This window comes from Panthera onca, chromosome A2, assembly GCF_046562875.1.
Source record: "Panthera onca isolate mPanOnc1 chromosome A2, mPanOnc1 haplotype 2, whole genome shotgun sequence".
NCBI lineage: Eukaryota > Metazoa > Chordata > Mammalia > Carnivora > Felidae > Panthera > Panthera onca.
This window is the reverse complement of record NC_138340.1, coordinates 77247885-77266741: the sequence shown is the minus strand read 5'-3', so window position 1 is coordinate 77266741 and position 18857 is coordinate 77247885. Positions and strand designations below refer to the sequence as shown.

The window sequence follows — 18857 nt, the reverse complement described above, 5'->3', positions numbered from 1 at the left end:
ATTTATAATTTTTCTGTTTCAAAAGACACCACTTAAAAATAAAAGTCAAGTCATAGCCTGGTAGAAATATTTATAAGTCATACACTGGGGAAAAAAAATATTGGCAAATCACATATGGTATCATAATATATAAAAGAAAAGCTCCTAACTGGGTATTTTTCCAAAGAAAACAAAACACTACTTCAAATATATTCACCCCATGTTCACTGGAGCATCATTTTCAATAGCCAAGTGTCCATCGATAGATGAATAAAGAAGAGGTAGTGTGCATACATACACACACAGATATTATGCAGCCATAAAAAGGAATGAGATCCTGACATTGGTAACAAGTTGGATAGACCTAGAGGGTAGTATGTTAAGTGAAATAATTCAAACAGAGAAAGACAAGTATCATATGATTTCAATTATATGTGGAATCTAAAAAACCAAATGAAGAAACAGAAAAATCAGAAAGAGACCCATAAATACAGAGAAAACACTGATGGTTGCCAGAGAAGAGAGGGCTGGGGGTATGGGCAAAATGGGTACACGGGAGTGGGAGGTACAGGCTTCCTGTAATGGACTAAGTCACAGGGATGAAAGGTACAGCATAGAGAATATAGTTAGTGGTACTGTAATAGCATTGTATTGTGACAGATGGCAGCTGCCCTTGTAGTGAGCACAGCATAATGTATAGAGTTGTTGAATCACTATGTTGTACACCTGAAAGTAATGAAACATTGTGCATCAACTATTCTTCAACAAAAAAAACTGTAACTTAACAAGATAAACAATCCAATTTTAAAATGCCTAAAAGATATTATAGACTGAATAAATTAAAGATATACTAATGACTAATAAGCACATGAAAAGATACCCAAATCATCATTTAAGAAATGTAAACTAAAATTATAATGAAATACCACTGTATTCGTGGGCTACTAGAAAGCCCATAATCAAAGAAGAGAAAATAACAAGTGTTGGTAAGGATGTGTAGACACTGGAGGATGCCTGGGTGGCTCAGTTAGTTAAGCGCCTGACTTGGACTCAAGTCATGATCTTATGGTTCCTAAGTTCGATCCCCACATGGGACTCTCTGCTGTCAGCACAGAGCCTACTTCAGATCCTCTGTCCCCTTGTCTCTCTGCTCCTCACCCACTCACACGTGCTCTCACTCTCCAAAAATAAACAAACAGTAAAAAAAAAATTTAAAAAAAGGATGTGTCGACACTGGAACCCTCATATATTGCTGATGGGAATATAAAATAGTATAGGCACTTTGGAAAACAACATGGCAGCTCTTTAAAAAATTAAACTTACCATACAACCCATCAATTCCATTTTTAGAAACCTACCTAAGAGAAATGAAAGCACAGGTCCACACAAATACACGTAAGCAAATGTTCATAGTAGCATTATTCAAAAGCCAGTAATGAGAAACAATCCAAATATCCATCAACTGGTGAGTAGATAAAGAAAATGTGCTAGCTCCATAAAATAGAACAGAATTCGGCAATTAAAAAAAAAGAATGGAGGGGCGCCTGGGTGGCTCAGTCGGTTAAGTGGCCGACTTCGGCTCAGGTCATGATCTCGCTGTCCGTGAGTTCGAGCCCCACGTCAGGCTCTGTGCTGACAGCTCAGAGCCTGAAGCCTGCTTCAGATTCTGTGTCTCCCTCTCTCTGACCCTCCCCTATTCATGCTCTGTCTCTCCCTGTCTCAAAAATAAATAAAACGTTAAAGAAAAAAAAAAAAGAATGGGGACACCTGGGTGGCTCAGTCGGTGGGGCATCCGACTTTGGCTCAGGTCATGATCTCACGGTTCATGAGTTTGAGCCCCGCATTGGGCTCTGTGCTGACAGCTTGGAGCCTAGAGCCTACTTCAGATTGTGTGTCTCTCTCTCTCTCTCTCTCTCTCTCTCTGCCCCTCCCAGCTTACACTCTCTCTCTGAAAAATAGACATTAAAAAAAATTAAAAAAAAAAAAAAAAAAAGAATGAACTACTGACATTCTATGACACAGACGTACCTCAAAGGCATTATGCAAAGTGAATGAAGCCAGACACAAAAGACTATATCTTATATAATTCCATTTAGATGAAATGACCAGAAAAGGCAAATCAATAGAGACATAAAATAGATTAGCAACACCGTAGAACTGGGGGGTGGGAATAAGTACTGACAGCTGCAATAGACTTAAAATCTCGTCTTTTACAACAACATGGATGGAGCTAGAGTATAATGTTTAGAGAACTAAGTCAGAGAAAGACAAATGCCATGTGATTTCACTCATACGTGGAATATAAGAAACAAACAAGCAAAGGGAAAAAAAGAGAGAGGCAAACCAAGAACTAACTATAACTGTTAACTATAGAGAACAAACTGATGGCTACCAGAGGGGAGGAGGGTAGGGGGGTGGGAGAAATAGGTGATGGGGATTAAAGAGTACACTTAACATGATGGGTGGGAAAAAAAACAAAATGATAAAAAAAAAAATTCATGTGTTGAAATCCTAACCCCTCGGTGTGATAATATTAGCAAGTGAGGCCTTTGAGAGGTGATTAGGTCATGAAAGTGAACCCCTCATGAATGGGATTAGTGTCCTCATAAAAGGGACCCCAGAGATCTCTCTAGCCTTGTCTGCCATTTGAGGATACAATAGAAAATGACTATGTAATCATGATGAGTAACATATTTAATTGTTGAATCACTCAACTGTACACCTGAAACTAATAGAACACTGTATGTTAACTATACTAAAATTAAAATTAAAGACAATTTAAAAAATTGAAAAAGAGGGGCGCCTGGGTGGCTCAGTCGGTTGAGCGTCCGGCTTCAACTCAGGTCATGATCTTGTGGTTTGCGGGTTCGAGCCCCGTGTCGGGCTCTGTGCTGACAGCTCGGAGCCTGGAGCCTGCTTGGGATTCTGTGTCTCCTCCTCTCTCTGCCCCTCCCATCCTCATGCTCTCTCTCTGTCTCTCAATAATAAATAAACATTAAAATTTAAAAAAAAAAAAAAAAAAAAAACTAAAAAATTGAAAAAGAAAAGAAAAGGACTATCTGCAGCCCAAAAGAGGGCCCTGTCCAGGACATGAGCAGCCTGGTACCCTGATTCAGACGTCCAGCCTCTAGAACTGTGAGAAAGAAATTTCTATAGTTCATAAACCACCCAGTCTATGATATTCCATTACAGTAGTCCAAATGAAAGAAGACAATGGCAAACAGGAGGGATCTTTCTGTGGTGGTGGAAATCTTCTAAAACTGCACTGTGGTATGACTGGCACATTCTATAAATTAGCAGACATTAAAACAGTTATTTTAACAGTATTCCATATGTCCAAAAGGTTAAGCAGATTAATGGAAAGTATAGAAAAGATCCAAATCAAACTTCTTGAGATTAAAACAAAAATGTCTGAAATGAAAAATACACTGAATGAGATTAGGGGTCGATCAAACAGTACAGAAGAAACAATCAGTGAACGTGAAGACAAAGCAATGGAAATTATCCAAAACAAAACACATGGGGTAAACATGAGTGGGAAAAAATGAACAGAGAATCCAGTTGTCTGTGAGACATCCCAAAGATACCTAATAGATTTGTAACTGTAATCCAGAAGGAAAGGGGAGGAATAGAAAAAATATCTGGGGGGGCGCCTGGGTGGCTCAGTCAATTAAGCGGCCGACTTCGGCTCAGGTCATGATCTCTCGGTCCGTGAGTTCGAGTCCTGCGTCGGGCTCTGTGCTGACAGCTCAGAGCCTGGAGCCTGTTTCAGATTCTGTGTCTCCCTCTCTCTGACCCTCCCCTGTTCATGCTCGGTCTCTCCCTGTCTCAAAAATAAATAAGTGTTAAAAAAAACATTAAAAAAAAAAAAAAAGAAAAAATGTCTGGAAAAATAATGGCCATAAAAATAACAAAATTCTGGTCCAAAACTAAATTTCTCCTATAATACATAAGCACTCCTATTAGAACAACTTATAGGTATGGGTTCCTTACATTTGGCATAAATGCTGGGTTTCTTTCTGCTCTCTACTGAAAAAATAGTTGTGAATATTAATAAATTAGTAAATGATTATACACTGTAGTATTAAGAATGAAAATAATTCACTTGAATAGGTTTTTATTTTTTAAATTGCCTATCTTATTTTAAAGCTCTTTAGTATTTCTCCCCTTTTCTCTCATATTCCCCTATTTCCTCAGAACTCGTTCTCTTGAAATGTGTTCACTTATATAAACAAAATCAATAATACAGAGTATTAAAAACTGAAAAGTGACAACCCACCTGAAGTCTTGCAAGTTGTGCAGTGCGGGCTACTATTTTATTGTACGGCTCCACAATTTTTGCTTTCATCCTAAAGGAAAAATAAAGAGAGGAGTAACAATAAAATAATCTTCAAATATCAATGGTTAAACTTCTTTCCCTTCCACTTGTTTACAAAATGAGCAACAGTACCTATCAACAGCTCCCTGTAAAGCGCCAATTCTTGTCTGCATCATCTGAAGAACGCCTAGGAAAACACAATAATTTCCATTACTTTACAAAGTTCCAAGGGCTCCAATAGGGCAAAAGAATTATATTAAAAGAAAAAAATTCATACATACATACAGAAAAATTTCAATTTTTCCTGCCACCATCATAACCTAAGCAACCAATCAGTATCTTTTACCTGTACTATTGTTAAAGCCTCTAACTATTCCCCCCGTTCAAATCCTTGTTCCACTAAATAAGTGTGACAAGGAATGCAGAGTGACTGTTTAAGGAGCATAGGGTTTTCCACTTGGGGTGATGAAAAAGTTCTGAAACTACACAGTAATGGCTGCACAACATCGTAAATGTAATTAATGCTGCTAAATTACATACTTTAAAATGGTGAAGTTTCGTGTTAATGTGCATTTTATCTATAACTACAAAAGAAGAAGACTAAGTGATCTTTAAAGGTGCAAATTGTATACAATATTCCCTGTTAAAACTTTTCCTTGGTCTCCCCTTTTCTCCCATGTCAAAACTGAAGTCCACAGCTTGGTTTACAAAGCCCTGTACTATCTGGAAATGGTGTACTTTCTCTCCAACATCCAACCCCACCCTCAAGGTCCTACTGGATAAACACCTACTGTTTGTCAAACCTCGCCCTAACAGGCACAAGTACTAAAAGATCCCCCATCTAACTTAGATTCTCTCGTTATTTTCTTCTACAGCATACATTTCCTTCATGGCACTAATCACATTAGGTAATTATATATCCGGCTGTATATCTGTTTGATGTTTTACTAACTATAAATTCCTGGGCATTAGGGAAAGTATACTTTTCATTCAGTACTGCATGACCTGAGCCTAATGCAGACTACTTCCGATGGCAATATTTGTTAAATTAATTATAAACTAGATAAATAATACACATGGACAGCAAGGACAGCATTGCCTTTAACTCTCAATATACACAAAGTAATAAAGAACTTTTTAACAAAACTGTAGAAATATTTTCATGAAGAAGGATCTTAAATTTTACTACTTTATGGACCTAAAAATAAGCTTTTCAATATTACAGTTTTAATTATTTTGAACTCCATTCTTTAAAACTCAGTTTCTACGTTTAGTTTTAAAACATAATATTCTAAATAAACCTAGGTACAGAATGCTGTCATGTATTAGATGAAGTAATACTAGAATAAGCATTACCAGCATACAAATATGCTTTAATATGGTTCAGTCCAACAGAATCCCATCTGGACCCGAGGATTCTCATTTTTCCGCTGGTTTTCTGTCTTACTGATCTTAAACCTCCAGGAATAAGCTGCCCTTGTTATCAACACTTCCTTATTCTCTCCACCACCCACTCTCCAACAGACTTTCATAATACTCGACCAAAACACATCTTATCAAGGTCACCAGAAATCTCCAACATGCCAAATTCTATTGTCAGTTCTGTCTTTATCTTGTCCCAATTCTCAGAAATTCACAACAGTTTTTTTTTTAATGTTTTATTTATTGTAGAGAGAGACAGAGCATGAGCGAGGGAGGGGCAGAGAGAGAGCGGGACACAGAATCCGAAGCAGGTTCCAGGCTCTGAGCTGTAAGCACAGAGCCCAACGCGGGGCTCGAACTCACAAGCAGTGAGATCATGACCTGAGCCAAAGTCGGATGCTTAACCGACTGAGCCACCCAGGCGCCCCAGAAATTCACAACACAGTTAAACCACTCCCTCCCTAAAACATTTCTTTTCTCTAGGCTTCCAAGTCATCACACTCCCTAGGTTTCTTCTTATTACATTAGCTGCTCCTACTCCTCCTCTGTTTGAGTTCTACTCCAAGATTTAATCCTCATTTTCTCTTCTCTATCTATGTATCTCTTAGGGAATTCACCCAACCCCAATGTTTTAAATACTATCTATTCAATAAAATACCGATTTTATATACACATATCCATACATATGTACAAATGTCTACAGAGATTTTCTATCTGCATGTGTGTGCACACATATATATGTATACAGATGTATACATGCATATACATACCCACATACACAAATATATATATGCAAATATACACACACATATACAGTTATGTGTACACACACACACACACACACCTGGCCCCTCAACTTTCTTATGTCAAATTTAAGACATCCAAGATAACTTCTGCCCTCCCCACCCTATCAAAGTCACAATCTTCTCCATTCTAACCCAGCTCAGTTACCCATACCATCATCAATCCAATTTTTCAGACTAAAAAATAAGGAATCAAACTTGGTGACTTCTTTCCCTCAGCCCTTTCATCTCCCATCAATAAATTCTATTAGCTCTGCCCCCATTTTATCCCACCCACTTCCCTGTCTTTCCATCTACCACTCTAATCCAATGCGCCATCAACTCTACTCTTCTAGCATCTTCTAAATTGGTACCCCTGATTTTACTGTTACTTTCCTATAGAACCACCAGAGAAAACTTTTATAGCATTAATCTCATTACATCATGTCCCTAATAAAAACCCTCCAATGGTTTACTACTGCACTTAAAACGAAAATCAAAATTCCTTTCTAAGAACCTCACGTACGATTCTCTTCCCCACTCATTAAACTCCACTCATACGGGCCTTCTCTCTGCCCCTCGTACATCCCAAGCTCATTCCTACCTCCCCATTTATTCCTCTCTCAACTTTCAACACTCTTCTCCCCAGATTTGTATGTGGTGGTTGTTTCTATCATTCAAGGCTCGGTTCAAACATCATACTCTCAAAAGGGCCTTCCCTGACCATCCTTTTTTTTTTTTTTTTTTTTTTTAACGTTTATTTATTTTTGAGACAGAGAGAGACAGAGCATGAACAGGGGAGGGGCAGAGAGAGAGGGAGACACAGAATCTGAAACAGGCTCCAGGCTCTGAGCTGTCAGCACAGAGCCTGACGCGGGGTTCGAACCCATGGACCGTGAGATCATGACCTGAGCCGAAGTCGGACGCTTAACCGACCAAGCCACCCAGGCGCCCCCTGACCATCCTAATAAGGGACTCCCCTTCCTCCATACCGTCATCCATTTATTTTCTTTGTAGGACTTACAATTATCTGAATTTGTCGATTTTCTTTGTCTGCTTCTCCACATTAGAACATAAGTCCCATAAGAACAGTGACTTTGTCTGTTGTTCACAGGTGCCTGGTACCTAAACAAGTTCTAAATTACTGTTTGAGTGGACAAATGAATGAGGGAATGAGGGTATCTCTTTTTAATAAAATAGGGTTAATTAAATATACTTCTAAATTCCATAAGAACAAAGACTCTGTCAGAGCTGTCTGGAACCTAGCAAATTCTCAACTAATATTTCAATGAATAAATGAGGGGCACCTGGGTGGCTCAGCTGGTTAAGCAGCCGACTTCGGCTCAGGTCATGATCTCATGAGTTCAAGCCCCGCATCAGGTTCTGAGCTGTCAAGCTCAGAGCCTAGTGCCTGCTTCAGGTTCTATGTCTCCCTCTCTCTCTGCCCCTCCCCTGCTCATGCTTTGTCTTGGTCTCCCAAAAAAATGAATAAATGCTAAAAAAAAAAAAAAAAAAAAAAAAAAAAGTTTAATAAAAAAATAAATGATTAAATGAATGAAAAATGAATAAGAGGGGACTTTTAATAAAATAGGTTCAATAAATTTAATTCCAAACTACTTAGGTGGCAAAAATCTTCAATATTTGGGGGAAAAATTAGATGAAGTAGAAGTTGGTATAACACTTGTTTTCCAAAACATATCACACTTTCCAGCATCTCAACATTCTAATAGGTGTTTAGAAATACACATCATGCCAAAATGAATACTAATTCAGACTTTGACGTTTTATGTTCAAATAATCTGGAGAAGATTCTTAGATTATCACAGGAACTCCGAGAAGGCTGCCTTTGTACTTCAAACACTCATCTAATGGACAGTCATTCTAACTCAGTCTAACAGTATATTTTAAATGCTATAATCACTGAAAAGCTTTTTGGGGAAAACAAGCACATTATGGACCAAAATGCATATAAGAATATAAGAAAAAGAAGTACTTCTGCTGACAGGATTCATCTACACCTATATAGACTCACAATCAGTGTACTACCATGCCATTCTTACGGGTTTTACAAATGAAAAAAATCATTTACCACTTATTTTTTAAAAATCACCATTAATACAGGATATTATTTACTTGCTTCCAGAAACACCTAAAATGAGATTAAAAATAATTTCTAATAGTAAGTGGTCAGTACTTAGAGCTTCTTAGCTTTCCCAAGAACATAGTCTGATATCTATCTTAAATATTCAAGCAACAAACTATTATTCCCCCAAATACTAAGTTCTTCATCATGACGTCTGGGAAACAATGTACCTACTGACAGTAAGTGAATACCTCTGAGTTCATAAGCAGCACTGGGGGAAGCATTAATATTGTATCACAAAAAAATATATCCTTCCTCCTCAAGAGTTCAATCAACATAGGGAAAATCACCTAGTTTTCTTTTGATGTGCAATGATTAATAATACTAATCACAAGTGACAATGTAAAACGTGATTATTAACATTCCATACTTTGTGCACCTGGGACTCTTGATCTTGGGATCGTGAGTTTGAGTTTTATGCTAAATGTGGAGATTACTTAAATAAACAAATTTAAGGAAAATTCCATATTTATAAGATGTAGTTTAATTCAATCAAGAGAGGAGGAAAATTCACAAAAGACTTGGCCAATCAAAAATAGTAAGACTTATAAAAATAAAAATTCCCTGTTATTATTATTCTATTATGCTTGCACTGAAAAGAGTTTCAAAGAAAGCCAAATATAAGGAAAGCATTCAAGCCTACTTCTACTATTACTTACTCTGGTGGTATTGATGTTTTTATTAACAATTTTCTAACTGTGAATTTTATTAGAGGCACTAAATATGTGCCAGGAATTGTTCTAAGCATTTTTCTAACTCACTTCATCCTCAAAATAACACCATGTAGGTACATATTAATACTCCTCCTTTACGGATAAAAGTGAAGCACACAAAGGTGAAATAACTTGTCCATGGTCACACATTTATTAAGTGCCAAAGCAAGGTTTTGAACTCAGTTTAACTCCGAGGTCAGCAAAGTTTTATTAAAGTTTTGTTGGAACACGCCACATTCATTTTCATATTATCTGGCTGCTCTCACTCCAGAAGAGCAGAGTTCAGTAGTTGCAACAGAGGGGGTATGGCCTGCAAAGTCTCAAACATTTACTATCCGACCCTTAACAATAAAAGTTTGCTAACCCCTGGTCTAGCTCAATCTAATTTATAGTACTTAATGGAAACATACCTTCCAAAGACTCAATCCCAGTTGCTTGTGCTAATAAATCTTCATGTCTTGCAACAACCTGAAAATCAAGAATTTGCTCTAAGTATTAGGTATTTTTCTTTGTAACCACAATGTAGAATTAAAGGTCTCCCTTCATATAGGAAGGCCCAAACACTAACCCAAAAGAATAAAATACAGATTAAAAGGAGTGTTTGAAAGGAGTTATTAGCAGACACACAAACATGCTTATAGTTTGATACAAAGCCAAAAAGACACAACCTTTTCACCAGTCCTTTTCTTTCCTAATGGGAAGTACAAATAGAGCTGTGCCAAAATTGAAAAACAAAACAAAACCTATTCTTGCCATGCTATTATATGCTTTCCCTGTAAAGAATGTTTTCAAACATTAGGTTCTCTTAGTTTCGGTTGTTTTTTTTTAAGGTTCTCTTAATTCTTGAACTTAATTCAGCATCATCAAGACCACATTCTTTTTTTAATTTAAAAAAAAATTTTTTTTAATGTTTATTCACTTTTCAAGAGACAGAGAAAGACATAGTGCGAGCCAGGGAGGGGCAGAGAGAGAGAGAGAGAGGGAAACACAGAATCTGAATCTGAGCTGTCAGCACAGAGCCTGACACAGGGCTTGAACTCACAGACCGCAAGATCATGACCTGAGCTAAAGTCGGATGCTTAACCGACTAAGCCACCCAGGTGCCCCAAGACCACATTCTAATCGGAAAAGATAACGTGGAGTCACTACCCACCTATCCCTGAACATTTCTCTGCTTTCAGTTTCCGAAGGTCACAGAAAACCCTCTTCCTTGCACATGACTGATATTTTTATGAAATTTAAGGCAGTGTGAACCATCACATGAAAAAACCAAAAAGGTTAAGAGTTAAAAGCCACATGCAAGAGATTCCTAGAAACATTAAGAAATCCTTCATCTCTAGAATAATGCAAGAATCCTTACCATTTTGTACCTTTTCAATTCCAATGAATAAGAAGATCCATAAGAAGGCTGTAAACTGAAGCTCCTAGTCAGCAAAAATTCATTCACTGGAACCCCTGTATTGTCCTCCATTTTGTCCTGCTTCAGTTATCACTGTTTTCTATCATGTCCCTTTCTATCACATATGCTTCTGAAATTACTTTCGGTCTCCTACGTCTCTTAAGATTGCCAGAATATGTCTGAATTTTCCCCCAGTCCACTGATAGGGCCATCAATGTGTCGTCCATCCTAACAAGACTAATTTTAATTCTCCACTCTTCTTTTTCCTGTGTGAAAAATACTATACTTTCAGAAACTCCTCTGCCGCCAGCTGGATGAATTTCCAAGAGAGCTGAGAGACAGAAAAGAAAGGAAAGCTACTTTCCTGTTACTGTTTCAGCTAGTAATAAGCAAGGTCCTGAGACCTGAGAATTTAGAGACATTTGGAATAGCCACATCAATCATTCCAAAATTTCATCACCAGATACCTACAGGTGGAATTTTAGCACTGGCATGGGAGTGCCAGGCCTTTGCATTGCATCTATGAAGGTAGATCCTTCAACTCAGTCCACCGGCTGATTTCATAATCGTCTAATTCTCCGTATTAAACATTTTCCTGCTTTACATAACTAGAGTGGTTTCTGTGTCCTATCCTAAGCCCCAACGAGTACGTACTTCACCACATCTACTGTTAATCATCTCAGTGGTATTTTAAATTTTGTTATGGGTTTAGTTAGAATTATCCCAATTTTGCTTCTGCAGAAAAACAATTACAGCAGGTTCAGATGTCATACTAGTATTCTACTTCATATCCCAAACTACTATCAGTGTAACCTGCCCCCTCTAAGAGATGTTAAATACATTTTTAGTTTTTTGTTGATTCCTGCAGAGAAGGTACTACATGCAAGGAACAAAGAAAATACCAACCATATTACTCAGCCACAAGAAGAATGAAATCTTGCCATTTGCAACTATGTGGATGCAGCCAGACAGTATTATGCCAAGCGAACCAAGTCAGTCAGAGAAAGACAAATACCATATGATGTCACTCATATGTGGAATTTAAGGAACAAAACAGATGAACATGGGGGGAGAGGGGGAAGAGAGGCAAACCAGGAAACAGACTCTTAACTAGAGAGAAAAAACTGAGACTTCCTGGAAGGGAAGAGGGTGGGGGGATGGGCTAAACAGGTGATGGGTATTAATGAGTGTACCTGTGATGAGCACTGGGTGTTGTAACTGATGAATCACTAAATTCTACACCTGAAACTAATATTACACTGTATATTAACTAATTGGAATTTAAATAAAAATTTGGGGAAAAAAGTACCAACCACAAAAAAGAAGAATTTCAGGCACTCTTACAAAAAGCCATCCCTGAGAACTCTAGGCGGAGTTAAGTGCATTCTCCCCTGCTTTTATGAAAGCTTTGTACTACTCGAAACAAAACAGGCATCATTTGCCTGTTACTGTTTCTGTCTGTATCTGCTACTGGTCTGTGAGTCTTTGGAGAGCTGAGAAATATGTTCACTTTTCTGTCTCCACAGCCTAATGCAAATCCTGACAATTTAAAGTGTTTTATAGGGGCGCCTGGGTGGCTCAGTTGGTTAAGTGGCCGACTTCGGCTCAGGTCATGATCTCGCAGTCTGTGAGTTCGAGCCCCGAGTCAGGCTCTGTGCTGATAGCTCAGAGCCTGGAGCCTGCTTCTGTTTCTGTGTCTCCCTCTCTCTCTCTCTGCCCCTCCCCCATTTGCACTCTGTCTCTCTCTGCCTTTCAAAAATGAATAAATGTTTTAAAAAAGTGTTTTATAAATATTTGTCAATAAATTTTGAACTCCAATTATACAATCAAAGTTAAAATGACCTTAAAAGTCATCTCAGTCCTGAGTAGTCCTAACTACTCTTAATTGATAAAGTACAACACAAAAAATTTAAGTGAACATGTTTCATGCTACACGAGATCTAAGTTTCCTAGTAAACAGTCCATTTATTCACGTACTTGTTCATTCACTTAAATATTGATTAAGTGCCTACTCAACAAACAAAAACCAACAACTAGGCAGTATACCATAAACCCCCTATAAAAATTACAGAATTGTAAAAGAGAAAGGAACCTTCAAGATCTACTAGAATCTCTTCCTCCTTATTCATTCCAACCCATTTAATAGATTTTCTTTTTAAAAACAAAACTCATGGGGCACCTTGGCAGCTCAGTTGGCTGAGCATCTGACTCCAGCTCAGGTCATGATCTCTCATGGGTTAGAGTCCCGTGTCGGGCTCTGTACTGAGAGCTCAGAGCCCTGGAGCCTGCTTCAGATTCTGCATGTGTGTGTGTCTCTCTCTCTCTCTCTCTCTCCGCCCCTCCCCAACTCACGCTCTGTGTCTCTCTCTCAAAAATAAACAAACATTAAAAAAAAAAAAAAAAAATTTTTTTAAAGCAAAACTCAAAGACATTAAGTGATCTAAAAGGGAACCTATCTCCTGAGATTAGAACCTATCTCCTAATTCCCCATTTTGTGTTTTATCTACCAGAAGTTTATCACCTTTCTGTAATTTCAGCATAATGGTACACTTTGTGTTCATAAAGTGGGAACTGTCTATGTGAACACCCAATTTTTCCTACTCACACTGTTCTACTCCCATAATTCCATTTTCTATTATTTTTATCAAATGCTTCCTATTTTTGCCCACCTACATTCATTGCACATCAGTTAAGGTGGTGAAAACAAAGTAGGAACAAAAGCTTTTGGAGAGGGGGATATGTTGGTTTTTCAACTAACAAAAAGTAGTTTACAGAAAACTTTTCAAACACATGCTTCAAAAAAGAAGCCACACTGGTTACGTTATACATCTGTTCATTTAAATATGCAGTTAGATTAAATAATAAAAAGATTACAAAATGATAAATTATCACTTTTGGCTGAATGATCCAAAGATTGGAAATACCTGTAAATGTAGTTCTTTATCCAACTGACTGATTCCTTGGGCAAGTTTTGCTAGTTGTTCAGCAATTACAGCTTGATGAATAGACTGGGAAGTATAAGTCTTCACATCAAAGTCTTCATTTAAAAAATCACTGTAACACTCTAGGGGAAAAAATAAGGAAAAGTCTTTATTAATTATACCGCACTAAAGCACGGATATTAGACAACAGAACAATTACACCCACAGATAACATACACCAAGAACTGGTGTAAACGCTTCTGTTGTAAATGAGGAGGGGGAAGCAACAACAGAAGAGAGTGGAAATACTGGTGGAGAGCATACTGTGCCATACAATGACCTCAGCACTTTAAACATGTTAACTCATTCAATCCTCACACAACCCTGTTGGAACCATCATTTCCCTCATTTCACAGACGAAGAGACAGGTAAAGAAGGGGCATGCAACTTGTCCAACTTGTCTAAGATTTGTATCCGGGCAGTCTAGTTGCACAGCCCACACTCTGAACCACGACATTACACTGCTAAAAGTTAACTTTTATCAGGGAGTTGGAAGGAAAATATGAAGTAGAAGATTAAAAATTAACTACAAACTACAGCCTTTAATGCAAGAAAACAAGGTCACCAACAACGACAACAGGAAAATTTACCACATTTGGTATTTATGGCCTCCGATATCTCTAAATCTATGCACAAATATTATCATAATACAGTGGATCTGGAATTTTAATAGAAATTGGCAAATACACACTTACAGGTATCACTGAAATTAAGGATTTATGAGCAAAATAAGTAAATGGAAAAAGAGACTATATTCAAAACAAACGCTTCATCAACAGGAAAAAGAAGTGATACTAGATGTTAAGAAGATATCTTTCTGTAGTGAAACTCAAAACTGGAAATAATTAGGAGTTAAAAATAATTATGTAGAAGTAAGCTCAGTGTAGATATAAAACTGCTGTCTTCCACTCATATAGTGGATATAAGACTACCCTGACAGAGATTATAAAATTAGCCAAAAGAACAGAGTCCTTACAAGAAAGCTTCAATTGTCTATTTCCACTCTAACGTATGCTCCATGAGGGCAAGGGCTTTGTTTTGTTTACTACCACATCCTTAGAGTCTGAACAATGCGTGATACGTGGTTGGATTCTGGTAGAAGGAATGACTTTATATTTCAGTTGGAAGTATTATTCTGCAAAATGCAAAGACTCTTTCTTGACTACTCTCAAAGAAAAGCTGCTACTTTTGCCTTAATTCTGGGAACCCCATTTCCTTCCAGTTTGCCAAGTAGTTTTCAGAATTAAGGATCCGGCTAGGCAGCAAAGTGGAGAAAGCTACTCCGATAAAGAGTGACGGTTTAGAGTCAACAAATGCCACAGCGTATTTTGAGAAATAAGGGGAATGCTGACTTCAGTGTGTCTCGAGCACATGGTGGGAAAGAATGAGAGAGTCAAGGTTCCAAAGGAAGGTTGGGGGCAGTTGAAAAAGACTGGTAACATCTCTAAAATGTTCAGACCATATCCCATTGAGGTAAAAGATAAGAAAGAGCACTGTCAGCTCTGTTTTAGTTTCCAGCAGCAGTATGGAGGGTGATTGAAAGGGATTAGTCACACAGCAGTGTACTGGAGCTGGCTCAGACCGGCCCCTTTAAGAGCCAATTATTAAATTTTCAGGAATTGTGTGAGCCAGCAGACATCACAGGTATCTGAAAACTGACCATGGTGAGAGTATTTATACCATGGAAATTGGCATACACTACAAAACCAGGGCTTCCCCTCTTTTACCAGAAAGCTGGTTTACCAGCTCACTCGTGTATTACATGAGTAACACATGCTCTATTAGAGTTACAGAGGCCAGTAAGATGCTGTGTTAACAGCCCAAGAGACATGATGAAGGCCTAAGACAATGGCAATAAAAACGTCAATAAAGTGACTAATTTGACAAATATTCAGACACTATAATGTGTGAGACTTAGTGACAAGCTGAAGACGGGTGATTAGGTAGAGCAAGAAGTAAAAGGATGATTCCCAAGATTCTCAGCCAAGTAACTGACATACGGAATTCAGCTGTGCATTAAGCTGGACCACTAGCCATCTTTGTGTAAAGACAAAAATGAACATAATACTGCCTTCAAGGAACTCACAATCTATATGGGAAACAAGCACAAATCTAACCACATACAATTAATGTGAAGATTAAAGGGGTTAAAAAAAAAAGTACTTTCACTTTTTCACATATAGCACCTGAACTATTTGTTCATATTTAACTTTTTGTATGTAAAACTAGTCATGCCTGTTCACCATCAAGATAGAAATGTCCAGTAGACAATAATTCTATAGCTGAGAAATAAGAATCATGTGTATTTGTATGCATCCATATTAATTCTGAAACCATGAAAAAAAAAACCCAGATGGTTTAGAATAAATTTTAGAATGCACAAAAAAAGGGAAATGGAGAAGACTGAGTTAGAAGCCAGGAAAACACCAAAAATTTGGAAGTAGATGGAGAAAATGAAAGCAATCAAAGGGACTAAGGAGCATTCAAAGAGAAAGAAAAACAAGGAAGAATGGCAAAGGATGGTTTAGAGAGAGTGGAAAGTAGTGTCAAAGACCTTAAAAACATAAAATACAGCAAAAGCTGAGTACTGGCCACTGGACTTGTCCTTCAGGAGAAAAGTCATATAATGCTTCTCTTTTATAGCTATCTCATTCCTACAGGAGGCACATCAGAAACACCCCAGAAATTATTCAAACTATGCATCTGCTCACCAATCCTATCAATCTTATCCTCTACCACTGGCAGATTCTTTACATAATCAAGCACTGTTATGGACAGAAAATGTTTAATGTTTTAGTAATGTTGAAGAGAATGGATGGAGTGAACCACTGAATTAGGAGCACATTGAAGAAGACAAGCAACTAAATGAACCTGGAAAAAAGAACCCTTAAAGAATCAGGAATTTTTTTTAAAGCATAGAACTCACAAGTCACATGACAAGTATTTAAAGAAAAGAGTCAAACCCTTTTTAAAAGTTTAAGTAAGATAGGACCAAAGTGTCCATTTGCTATATTCACAAGGAGGTAATCAGAGACCTTGGCAAAGAGATTTCAATGGCATAGAATGAGGGTGACTGGGTCTTTGAAGAGACAGGAAAAAAAATCCAGAGCACAGGAAGGAGGACTGTCCTCAGAAGCAGAAATTCCACTTGTACTGTAATTGGAAATACAAGGGGAAAAGAAAGGACAGTTACAAGGTTAGGTTTAATGGCAAGAAATGGAGGAAGCTCACATCTGATGGATGATCTTTCGTTCAGGGAAGTTTAAAGACATTTGTTGAACTTGAAAGAAGAGGTTTGAAAGGGTAAGATTTAAATAATCACTGTGGAAGATGGAAAAAATAACTAAATAGGACAATACAGAAGGCAAAATTAAGGACTATTTACCCTTTAAAAACTGATTACAATTCCAGAATGCATCCTACTGAAATATATACCTATGCCTGATATGTGTTGTTTCTTCCACTTCTTCACCTGGCGAAGTTCTATTTATACTTCAAAACCAATTCCATCTAGAAAGCCTTTCCTGACACTCCCCTAACCACTCCCAGTTATCCTCCTCTTCTGCATTGTTTGACTTTATACACAATTCTGCTACCCTAAAAACACTACATAATAATGCTTAACTTTATAGCTTTACAAGACTATTTCCCCTACTAAAATGGTAAGCTGCTTGAGGGGGGGAATTGCACGTATGTTAGAAGTTCAAAACGTGGCTGAACGGAATTTAAGATACAATGATATATTGGACAGAGATCCTAACCTAGAGAATCTAACACATCCTAATTCAGAAAACCACCTCCTTAGTAAGTTTTGACAAAAGTATATAAATTTTCAGAAGTAATTAAGGACAATAATAAAATATACAACACGCAGAGAAAAACAATAATTTAGGCTGTTCATTCGTTTATAACCTACTTTGGCTTATTGTGATGTTCAATTAAAAATACTTATTTTGCACCTACTGTATGAAAGGTACTGTTTCTAACACGGTGGAATATAAAAAGTGGTTCTACAATGCTGTAGAAGAGGATAAGTATACAAATTATTTTAATACAGGGTAGAACGTGAAGGCCATTAGGGAAGAAAATTAAGAACAGATGAGGAAGGGTCTTAGACATTTGAATTTTATTCTAAAGAGTAAGAAACTTGCGGCGTGTTAACTGAATTAAAACAATTTAATGTGCCTCTCAAACGCACTATATTTATTTCCCGGGGTCTTCTCCTGTCCAAAACTATCAATGAATTTCTATATTCAATACATATGGTTAATCCCAGCCTGAACTAATGCTCTGAACTCTCCCCCGTGTATGGTTATGGACAAATGCCTTGTAAAAAACAAACAAGCCTGCAAGTGAGCCACCTGTGTCATCCAAGAATTTGTTAAAGGATGCTTCCGACACTACTTAGAAAGGAGGCCCTCTGACATTAAAAGCTGTCCTCTATCTGTTCTAGGTCTTTCACTTTTCCTGGGATCCAACGCTTCCTCCTTTCATCAAGAATTGCGGCAGCAGCCAGTAGCTATCAACCTGGGTCACCGGAGTACGGCAGGGTCCCAGGACTTCAGGGAAACCTCGGGCTCATGAAGGGTAGAGTTGAAATGAGAAGCAACCAGAAACCAGGAGTCCCTTGGACACCCGGAAGGGAAGGGGACAGCAAGTCTGTGGAAACACAGGTTTGCGAGGCTATACCACCCAGACGCCAGGGGGCCGGGCGGGGGGGAGTGGTCACGTCGAGACCGGAAAACTTTCTGCAAAGCGACGGGTTGAGTCCACCACCCGGGCCCAGATGCGGAGCAGGACAGTCCCCTAGCCCCACCACCCAGCGAGACCCAGACTCCTTACCGTCCTGCAAAAGCTCCCGGACTGTCGCTGCCGCCGCCCCAGAGCTCAGAACCCCTTGGCCAGCCACAGCGACGCCGCCGTCACCACCTTCCATGTTGGCAGGTGCCGGGGTGATGGCGTCAGCTGCCGGCCCGCCCCTCCCAGGTGATGACGCACAACGTCTGCGCCGCCCGCTCCGCCCGGCGCGCGGCTCTTGGCTGGCTTGGAGAATAAGCTAAGCGGCCGCAGCTGGACGAACACCGGCTGGGAGCAGCGTGGGTTCCGGAGCTGGCGGGCAC

General features: G+C 38.5%; 1 protein-coding gene across 1 annotated transcript in view; it reads right to left on the bottom strand.

Annotated features, from left to right (window-relative positions):
• COG5 (component of oligomeric golgi complex 5) overlaps positions 1-18714 on the bottom strand; it is a 319388-nt gene extending 300674 nt beyond the window's left edge. The window contains exons 1-5 of the mRNA XM_078442554.2: positions 18580-18714; positions 13681-13820; positions 9768-9825; positions 4430-4484; positions 4259-4328 (exon numbers count right to left, since the gene is read on the bottom strand). Of these exons, the coding sequence (XP_078298680.1) occupies positions 4259-4328; positions 4430-4484; positions 9768-9825; positions 13681-13820; positions 18580-18673 (417 nt within the window). The 5' untranslated portion in view covers positions 18674-18714. The remainder of the gene's footprint in view (positions 1-4258; positions 4329-4429; positions 4485-9767; positions 9826-13680; positions 13821-18579) is intronic.
• Between the last annotated feature and the right edge of the window lie 143 nt (positions 18715-18857).